At 37.5% G+C, this 9,314-nt stretch overlaps 2 protein-coding genes across 2 annotated transcripts in view; both read right to left on the bottom strand.

The window, feature by feature from the left end:
* Window positions 1-1,150: 1,150 nt before the first annotated feature.
* Window positions 1,151-3,644, bottom strand: pfn4 (profilin family member 4). Its single transcript, XM_055173266.2, has 4 exons — window positions 3,435-3,644; window positions 3,157-3,291; window positions 1,440-1,545; window positions 1,151-1,339 (listed from the first exon to the last, which is right to left on the bottom strand). Exons 1-4 carry the CDS (start codon window positions 3,549-3,551, stop codon window positions 1,311-1,313), a joined length of 387 nt encoding a protein of 128 aa, XP_055029241.2. The 5' UTR covers window positions 3,552-3,644; the 3' UTR covers window positions 1,151-1,310.
* A 293-nt stretch (window positions 3,645-3,937) lies between these two features.
* Window positions 3,938-9,314, bottom strand: part of itsn2b (intersectin 2b) — a 43,507-nt gene continuing 38,130 nt past the window's right edge. The window contains exons 30-39 of the mRNA XM_073869687.1: window positions 9,013-9,119; window positions 8,733-8,910; window positions 8,154-8,252; window positions 7,899-8,066; window positions 6,212-6,433; window positions 5,997-6,118; window positions 5,439-5,521; window positions 5,227-5,310; window positions 4,968-5,140; window positions 3,938-4,880 (exon numbers count right to left, since the gene is read on the bottom strand). Of these exons, the coding sequence (XP_073725788.1) occupies window positions 4,722-4,880; window positions 4,968-5,140; window positions 5,227-5,310; window positions 5,439-5,521; window positions 5,997-6,118; window positions 6,212-6,433; window positions 7,899-8,066; window positions 8,154-8,252; window positions 8,733-8,910; window positions 9,013-9,119 (1,395 nt within the window). The 3' untranslated portion in view covers window positions 3,938-4,721. The remainder of the gene's footprint in view (window positions 4,881-4,967; window positions 5,141-5,226; window positions 5,311-5,438; window positions 5,522-5,996; window positions 6,119-6,211; window positions 6,434-7,898; window positions 8,067-8,153; window positions 8,253-8,732; window positions 8,911-9,012; window positions 9,120-9,314) is intronic.

Here is a 9,314-nt window from a genome sequence, read left to right as displayed (position 1 = left end):
ATAATAAAACTTAAGAAGAACAATAAGTGTGCTTTTGCAAGCACACTTAATTACGACTTTGTTCGGCATTGTCTTCTCTTTCGCATCTGTTGTGACGCGGCTGACGTGTTATCTGGTGCGCCCAGCTTTTTTTTTTTCTTCGTTAACAGTCTGAGGGAGACACACGCTGTAAGTTTGGAAAAAAAACTTTGCAAACATGTCTGAGGATTACACGTCATCCGCGTCACGTGACTTTAGTCTCGCGCATGCGCTTCACAACAGACGCGGAAGAGAAAACAATGCTGAGTGGGGTCGTGATTTTTGTTGTTTTTGGACCAAAATGTATTTTTGATGCTTCGGCACGTTCTGGCTGGCCCACTGGTGTCACATGGACTGCTTTGATGACGTTTTTGTTACCTTTCTGGACGTGGACGGTATACCGTGGATTTTCAGTGGGGAGTCAACAAGCTCTCGGACTAGATGTAGAAAATCTTGAACTGTGTTCTGAAGATGAACGGAGGTCTTACGAGTTTGGAACAACCAGGAAACTGCCCCTTAGTGTTTTCTCAAGGTTTTTCATTGTTAACAAGGTGCACACTGAACTAGTATTGATGTGAATAGATGAATGATGAAGGGCTTGCTGTTAAAGCAGTGCTCATTAAAGCCTAGCTGATTTAAACAAAACTGCATATTAAATCGGTTGTATTAGTCTACAAAATAACATGTTTGTGATATAGATGTATGCAACATAAAAATGCAATTTATATGGATGGCGTTTGGTTCAGTCTGTGACACAGACTTGCTTCAGATAACACTGTGAATAATCAGATTGCATCACTGTAGATTCATTCTGGTCTTTCTTTCTGGTTACAGTCTTACGTTACTTAACCACTTTATTCAGTCTAATTTAAACAAATTCTGATAAGCTAATTAATGTAAGAATGTTATCCCCTTTGATTGCAACAGGTTTCCTGTTAATATAACCAACACTCAAAATGTTTAGTTGGGTTTTTGAAACAGATTGTCTCTATATTCTTTCTGTGAAAGATCTTGTTGCCTACGTTGTGGCAGTTGAGTTGCTGTTTTGTTATGTTAAGTGCTAAGGTGTGTAAACTGGTGTGGTGTGTATATTTTAAAATGCCAAATCTGTAAATTAAAATCATACTAAATGTTCTCAAAACCAATGTTTTCTTACTTGTTTTCTTGTATCAAAAGACAAAGATAAATGCACCTGTGAATAGTTAAATTGGCACCACCCTCAGGTGTACACATTCATTCATGCTTGAGTCTTGTTTTTGAGTGTCATCTCTTCGGGTCAGATACGATGAGCCTCATTTATCCTTTTCTCGTAGATATTCAGCTAAAATTTCAAAGATAATAAGTGTCACCAAATTTTAACTACTGTGCAAAATAAGTTAACTCGTTCAAGATGGGGTTAAAAAAGTGAACAAATAACCTACCTAGTTTCTCAACTGCTTCCACGCAGATACTGGGATACATGTCCTTTGAGTAAGTAGCAACTATCACAAACAGTGCCGTTCTCACCACCATCAAGCCACTTCCTTCCTACGCAAAAAAATTAGAGACTTTATTGGTTTTCTCACATTTGAAGTATACCTAGCAGGTTTACTTCAGTGGTTTACATTTAAAATATACTAGTGGGTTTACTGACACATTTACAAAACGGGTTACAAAATATTACACATCTGTTTAATCACACATTTTGTTTGTGTATACTAAGCAGGTTTACTCACACATTTGGGTGATTCTCACGAAATCCAGATTTAGAAGGTGTCCAACATCAGAATTTTTTAAAAAGCCCTTGAAGCCAATTTATTTGCTCATATAAGATGAAGGTCTGAACTTACTATAACCATTATTTTTAGAGGATTTGAAAAATATTTCCTATATAATTATTTACATTTTTTAGATTATCCTTATCAAATCTTATCATTACTGCAACATGATATTACAGTAAATATATGCCTTTACAAACTCATGTTCGGTAATGAGAACTAAAAAGTTGTCGATGTACTATGACCAACACAATTTTTACTTTTAACTGGAGAGAAAAAATAAGAACTGCTTACTTGGTAGCCATCTTGAGTGTCACAGTCAATTATGTCCCTTCCAAAAGTTTCTTTGAAAATGTTAGTTCCTTGAGGGCTTAAACAATAATTGAAAATTGTTGCGGAGGATGAGAAAATTGGTCTTGGACACATTTATATTCCTTATTATTGTCTCTACATTTACCAATGATCACCAAATACCACATGTTTCTGTACTGTAAATGTTTATAGTATAACATGCACTGAAGCTTTTAATTTTCCTTGTCAAAGAACCCAAATCCAGTCATGGGCACGTTGCGGTAATGAAAATTTTCCCATTAAATGTGGAAAAAACAACAAAACTGGTTTGTATGATGTCATTTGAAATCATGTGCAAAATAGTACATGAAGAGATGTTTGTAACTGTATACTTCTTATTTTGATAGCATTTACTTTTTATCAAAAATGTTCATGACACCGCATAAGTCTAATTTCGCGAGAATTTTGGAGTATGCTTAGCAGGTTTACTCACAAATTTGAAGTATGCTACACAGGTTTACTCACTTTTGTAGTATACTATGGTTAACTCACACAAAGGATGCACTAAGCAGGTTTACTCACACATTTGAATATGCTAATCGGGTTTACTCACATTTGTAGTATACTAAGGTTAACTCACCAAAAGGATGCACTTAAGCAGGTCTATTCACACATTTGAAGTATGCTACACAGGTTTACTCACTTTTGTAGTAAACTAAGGTTAACTCACACAAATGATGCGCTAAGCAGGTTTTATTACTTTTGTAGTATACTAAGGTTAACTCACACAAAGGATGCATTAAGCAGGTTTACACACACATCTGAAGTATGCTAAACCGGTTTACTCATTCTGTAGTATACTAGGGTTAACTTACAGTACACGAAGGACGCAAGTAGGTTTACTCACATTTATACTAGGTTCACAGAAACTATGAAGTACAGTATGCAAAGCAGCTTTACTCACACATTTTAAGTATACTAAGTAAGCAGGTTTACACACACATTTGGAGTATACGGTTAACTCGCATATACAGTAGGATTAACTAAGCCTTACTCACATATGTATGGTACAGTAAGCAGGTTTACTCACACATTTGAAGTATATTGAGTGTCTGTCAGCCCGTACACAGGTGTAAAGTTTGCCTTTATAGCCGAGTCCTCTTTGCCGCGTTATATTCACGTGCTTGAAAGCGTCTACAAATACCTTCGCTTGTTCTGAAGACAGCTGTAACGTTACAGAGACGTATTTTATTATTTTAACTTTATCTAAATAGTTATGCCTATTCAGAACAACTCTTAGAAATATAAAACAGTGTAAAATATGCATGTTTGTTTTACTGACGCCGAGGTAGCCTACAATAAACTTACTGTAAAGTTTTTGGAAGCAGCCGTTATGTCGCCACTTTTAGCCACGATTATCGCCGCACACTCTACATGTTTCGTGTCAATGAGACAGTTTTCTAATAACTGTGGAAATGGATTCATAATTAAATGTTTAAAATGTATAAGAAGAAGCCGCACGTGTGCAAACGTGTCTGGTAGTTCGGTCGCACTTAACAACAAACAACGAAAGCTTTCCTCATGAATATGAATTACGTGACCCGACACTATAGGTTGTTATTTAGCGCTAATTAATATTCATGAGCTGCACCACGTGCTGACGCATTTGACAGACAAATAACACATTCACTCTATTCATAACTTGCAGAAGAAAATATTAACTCAGTTTATTTAAACAAGTTCAAATTTTTATTTCCATTTGAAACCTGAATTTTTGCATATTTGTGCTTATTTGAAGGCTTTTCGTATACATTATTACAGCTATTTTTGCGTCTAAAAGAATAAACAAATACAGAAAGCAAAAAAAAAAAACAAGACATCCAACAAACTTTATTACATCCATACTGTTACAGTTTAATAATACAATTTACAATATTAAGACCTTAACTGAATGCTCCGTGGCAATCCAGAAATATTGGGCAGCCTAAAATGTGCAGATAGTCCATGGCGCATAAATTAACATAAATAAAACTCAGTCAAGTACAGAAAATCAACAGCAAAATCACCCCCTGTTAATCACCTCATTTGTACCTTTGTAAATAAAACTAACAGTAAGCCCAACAAAAATGTTACAACGACCACGTGAGCTTTTAAACGTTTCTGTAGATGATAAACTGGCTGGTGCAAATTAATTTTTGTAACGGTGAAGAAGGTGAAAAGTTAGCATTGGCAAATATGGCAGATGGTACCATTAAAAACATCACTGTTTTAGTGTTCCTGGTGAGAATTTTCAAGTTTAAAAGGGACATCAACTTCAAATCAAGGTAAGTAATGTTTTTAGAAATATAGATTCTAGTACAGCAACAAAAGACAGTATATATTCAAAGGAAAATGTTCCTGAGATATCTCTACATCCAGTGGTAAATTTATTACGCAATAAAACCTTCATGATCTCCCCAAAAATTCCTTGTTTTTCTTCCCGTGTCACATAATCCAAAAATGAAACTTGGCAAAGTTGTGACTGCTAACTCGTCTTTCAAAAACTCACACATTCAGTAGCATTTTCCACAGTAATAGAGAGCATTTTAAGGCAAAAGCAAGTGGGTTTGTGGTGAGTCAATGTGCTTGAGGTGCAATTTTAAAGGAAGCTTCATCTCATTTGGGGCCTTTGTGGTCAAACACCTGCAGGTCAAGGCGAACCCAAACCTCCCCAGTGGGAACTTCATGAAGCAGAAGCCTCCTGGTGGATGGACCTTTATTCTCCAACTCTTTCTTAATAGTGGCCACAGGAACCTCAGTGCGCCCTAAGAACTCTACAGAGGGAAAAGAAATTAAACGATGCCTGTTTCACTGTATAAATAGTATTGTAGTCCTCCTAAAATAATGCTGGTATACGAACTCATCTGGTGAAAACTGGTCCCTCTCCAAAATGGTAATGCAGAGGACATCCTGATACACATCTTTAATGTGGAACTGACAATTGAAGTTCCATTTAGGGTTGGCGGTGTCATTGATGGTCCGGGAAGTGTAACATTGCGAGCCCATGGTCACTTCACAGTATGGGTTACTTTTTCCTACAAGAAAAAGAAACAATTAGACTGTAATAGTGCAACAGGAATTCACTGGGAAAGTCTTTTTTTGTAATAAACCATTTATTCACCATTTGATTTGAAAGACTTCAACTCCGTCGCCTCTAAGATGGTGACAAGCAGGCGACCGATTCCACTTGCCTTCATTGAGCGAGCTGTAAAACAGAGCATAAAGAGAAAAAAGCTAATCTTGAATCTGAATCAAGTCATTGATACATTCGTTTCATTAGATTAAAAGAATTTGAGTTGAGATCAGTAAGGTTTAGTGTCAGAAAGGAATTACATTGAAAGTTTCTATCCCGCTTCTTCTTCTCCATCTCAATATAGTCTTCTGATGCCGCTTTGATCTTCTGAACCCATGCAGTCCTAACAGGACATCAAGAAGGTATTTTATATATATTTTTTACATAAGCAAATGACTTTACATTTTGTTTTGGATCATTTCCTGTGTACAGTCTGGAATAAAACAAATACACTGTCCCTTATAGAAAATATCTACTAAAAGCTGTAATCCTTAACTTTTTCAGATAAAATCACATTTTAAGCAAGTACACACAAAATAAGCTTGTAATAATTATTCATAATTAGAGTTGTCAGGTATGTTTTCACAGGTAATGTCAATTAAACTTTATTTAAACTATGTGAATGGCGCTCTGTGGCGCGACAGGGATTTGAGCAACTTCCTGAGTCGTAGCTGGGTGCCACGGACATGCGTCACGTGTCGGCGCCGGTGTGCATATACTCATAAAAAATAATGCGTTAGATTTTTTTAGAACAGCGCAGCACTGAGCTGCGCGTCCGGTGTGCGACCCCCTTAAGAGTGTGACCTTCTGAAACTGACCTCTCATTAATGTTCTCAGTCTTGAGGGTGTACACACGGTCTATGTGGGAGATGTGGAAGACAGGCTCATCACTGGATAAATCCGACAGAGGTTTTACCAGAACTTCATTGAGGAACACAGGCTGCCAACGCATGAAATATTATATAACATTCAGATATACGGTTGCAAAAGATAATAATAGATAGTCTCTTTACAGAGAGGTGTGGGACCCTACCGTCTTGTACATCTTGTATTGAGTGTTGGACTTGGGGCTGAAGAGCTTCTCTGTTCCTGAGGAGGTAAACCCAAGCTGTTGCCTGACAGCTTGGGTAAACAGCAGAAAGTCGTTGAACAGAAAGGCGTATAACTCTTTATTGCTTTTTGTCTTGAACAACTTCCCACTGTGCAGCAGTCTCCGAGGACCCAGGCAGTTGGTAAGAGAGTTGAAGGTCAGATTCTAGACCAGTAACAGAAAAGTTAGTCCTCTTTACTTTCAGTGTAAAACATGCACTTGGTCCAACATTGAATATAGTGTTTTATAAATACGGATTATGGTTCACCCTAAAACTATAAAGGAAGAAGATGCCTGCTAACTATTTTGAGTAATGCCACAAATACATTAGGTGAGTATACTGTATACTAACTAAAGTAAGACATTTTTCAATATAAGAAGCCTGTAATTATAAAGGCACATTATGCAAAATCCACTTTTTCAAGGTGTTTGGACATAAATGTGTGTTCGCAGTGTGTGACCAAAACAACCACACAATAAAAAAAAACGCCCTCTCATTTTTTATTCCACATTAAACCAAAACAGTCTCATTGGAAAGCCGTTTTGATTTTCTTGTTAATGTGATGTCACACAAACAAGCCCCGCACACAGCCACTGCCTGCGTGGTTAATTTTACACAAACGCTTTTCTAAATGTGTTTGTTTTAGAACATTTTAGGCACACCTGAGATCTTGTAAAAATGGACATAATGTGTGCCCTTTAAAGGGATAGTTCACCCAAAAATGAAAACAATGTCATTAATGACTCTCCCTTATGTTGTTCCAAAGTCGTAAGACCTCCGTTCATCTTCGGAAACACAGCCCAAGATGCCCTAAATTGAGTCCGTGAGCTTTCCGACCCTCCACCGAAAATCCATGTATGGTACACTGTCCATGTACAGGAAGGTAATAAAAACATAATCAAAGTAGTCCATGTGACATCAGTGGGTCAGTTAAAATGTGTTGAAGCATCGAAAATACATTTCAGTCCAAAAATAACAAAAATTACGACTTTATTCAGCATTGTCTTCTCTTCCACATCTGTTGTGAAGCGCATTCGCGAGACTAAAGTCACGTGACTGCTGTGTTATCCTCAGACATGTTTGCGAAGGTTTTTTTTCAAACTTGCAGCGTGCGTCTCCCTTAGACTGTAAACGAAGCCCAGTCGCACAAAAAAAAACAGCTGGGGCGCACCAGATAACACGTCATCAGCGTCACTGCAGTCACGTGACTTTAGTCTAGCGCCTGCGCTTCACAACAGACGCGGAAGAGAAGACAATGCTAAATAAAGTCGTAATTTTTGTTATTTTTGGACCAAAATGTATTTTCAATACTATTTTCACATTCTAACTGACCCACTGATGTCTCATGGACTACTTTGATAATGTTTTTATTACCTTTCTGGACATGGACAGTATACCGTTACTAGATTCTCAATGAAGGGTCAAACAAGCTCTAGGACCAAATACAAAACACCTCAAACTGTGTTTCCAAAGATGAACGGAGGTCTTGCGAGTTTGGAACGACATTTTTGGGTGAACTATTCCTTTACAATCATGTATACATTTATCCAAAGTATATAATGCCAAGAATCGAATGCTAAACAGCCTTTAGCAAGCTATCAACATGTGATCCCAGATGTGCTTTCTTACCCCTGTGATTCCTTCACATTGCACGTGAGACTGGATCCACTCCAATCTGTCAGAGTTTTCTTTCTCTCGGACGCCCTCGTTCACCTGAGTGCACAGCAGCTCTGCCTTCTCCAATGCCTCTTGGAGATGAGGATAGTCCGGATGATTTTCTGGAGTACTTTTGAGAATCTATACATGAACAGATACACACACACGGGTAGATTATAATTGACTTCATTGCGAATTTTTTTTAGCAACTTGTTTTAATATACTCACTTTTTTAATATGAAGTGGGTATCTGGTAATCCTTTGCATTGGTTTGAGTAAAAAGCTGGACAGTGGCATTCCTTTACAACGGTAATCTGTGGCAATTTTCTGTAAGATATCAAGAGGTTAACATTAATGTATTTACGAAGCAAAATATTTCAGTCAAATCTATTTTTTAAAGCTTTGTGTTTCACATGTTCACGGTTCCGCTTTAAAACATTTTGATGTCATAAGGAGCTCTTATTATAATAATACCACCTTAATCTGCACTATCCAACCACGGCACAGCCATTTAGTGCAGAGAAAAGCACAATTGAGTTTTAATTGCAACAAACCACCATCATTGTGATCAGTGTTTGAATTTCATCAGCTCATTTGCATGTTAAAGGACACACCCAAAATGCCACATTTTTGCACACACCTACAAAGTGGCAATTTTAATATGCTATAATAAATTATCTATATGGTATTTTGAGCTAAAACTTCACATATGTGCTCTGGGGACCGTAAAGATTGATTTGACATCTTAAAAAAGTCTTGTGCCATGGCCCCTTTAAGTCATAAGTCAAGTTGTGTATGAGCTACTACCTTGAGGAAGGTTTTGAAATCTGGGTCCTGATCCGTTCTCTCTTGTAGCAGAGCAGCACCGTTCAGCTGGCAGCTGCAGAAGCGGATGTAGGCCGGCATGTGCGACAGCTCGGACGCCAGGACATCTCCGATCATGTGAACAGGCTCTCCTCCCGATTTCGTCCTTGCCTTTAGGGCCCTGACAATACATAAGTCATGCATAAATTTGGTGTTGATGCACATGTGCACATTAATAAAAATATAGTGAACCAATAGCATAAATGATTAACCAAAAACATACTTTAGCGTCTTGCTGCTGCACTGTACAAGTTCCCCCCAGTTCACAAAAATCATGTTCATTTCAGCCTCCGTCAGTCGACCAGACTCAGACATGAGCTTGTAGAAGACCTTACCGGAAAAAACTTAAAAGTGTCACATGCCATACTTCAAAAATATTTTGAGCAACATTTGATATATTAAAAAAATTTCCCAAAGAACTAGTTGGCAAATAAGTTGAAAGTTAGATCAATGTTTCAGGCTTACTACTTGCTTTTCTATCTTCTTTAAGTTTATTTGTATAGAGGGTCTGCTAAAATAATAAAT

Source organism: Misgurnus anguillicaudatus, chromosome 7 (assembly GCF_027580225.2).
Source record: "Misgurnus anguillicaudatus chromosome 7, ASM2758022v2, whole genome shotgun sequence".
In the NCBI taxonomy this organism is placed as follows: Eukaryota; Metazoa; Chordata; class Actinopteri; order Cypriniformes; family Cobitidae; genus Misgurnus; species Misgurnus anguillicaudatus.
Note: the sequence above shows the minus strand (reverse complement) of the source record. Positions and strands in the feature narration are given on the sequence as shown.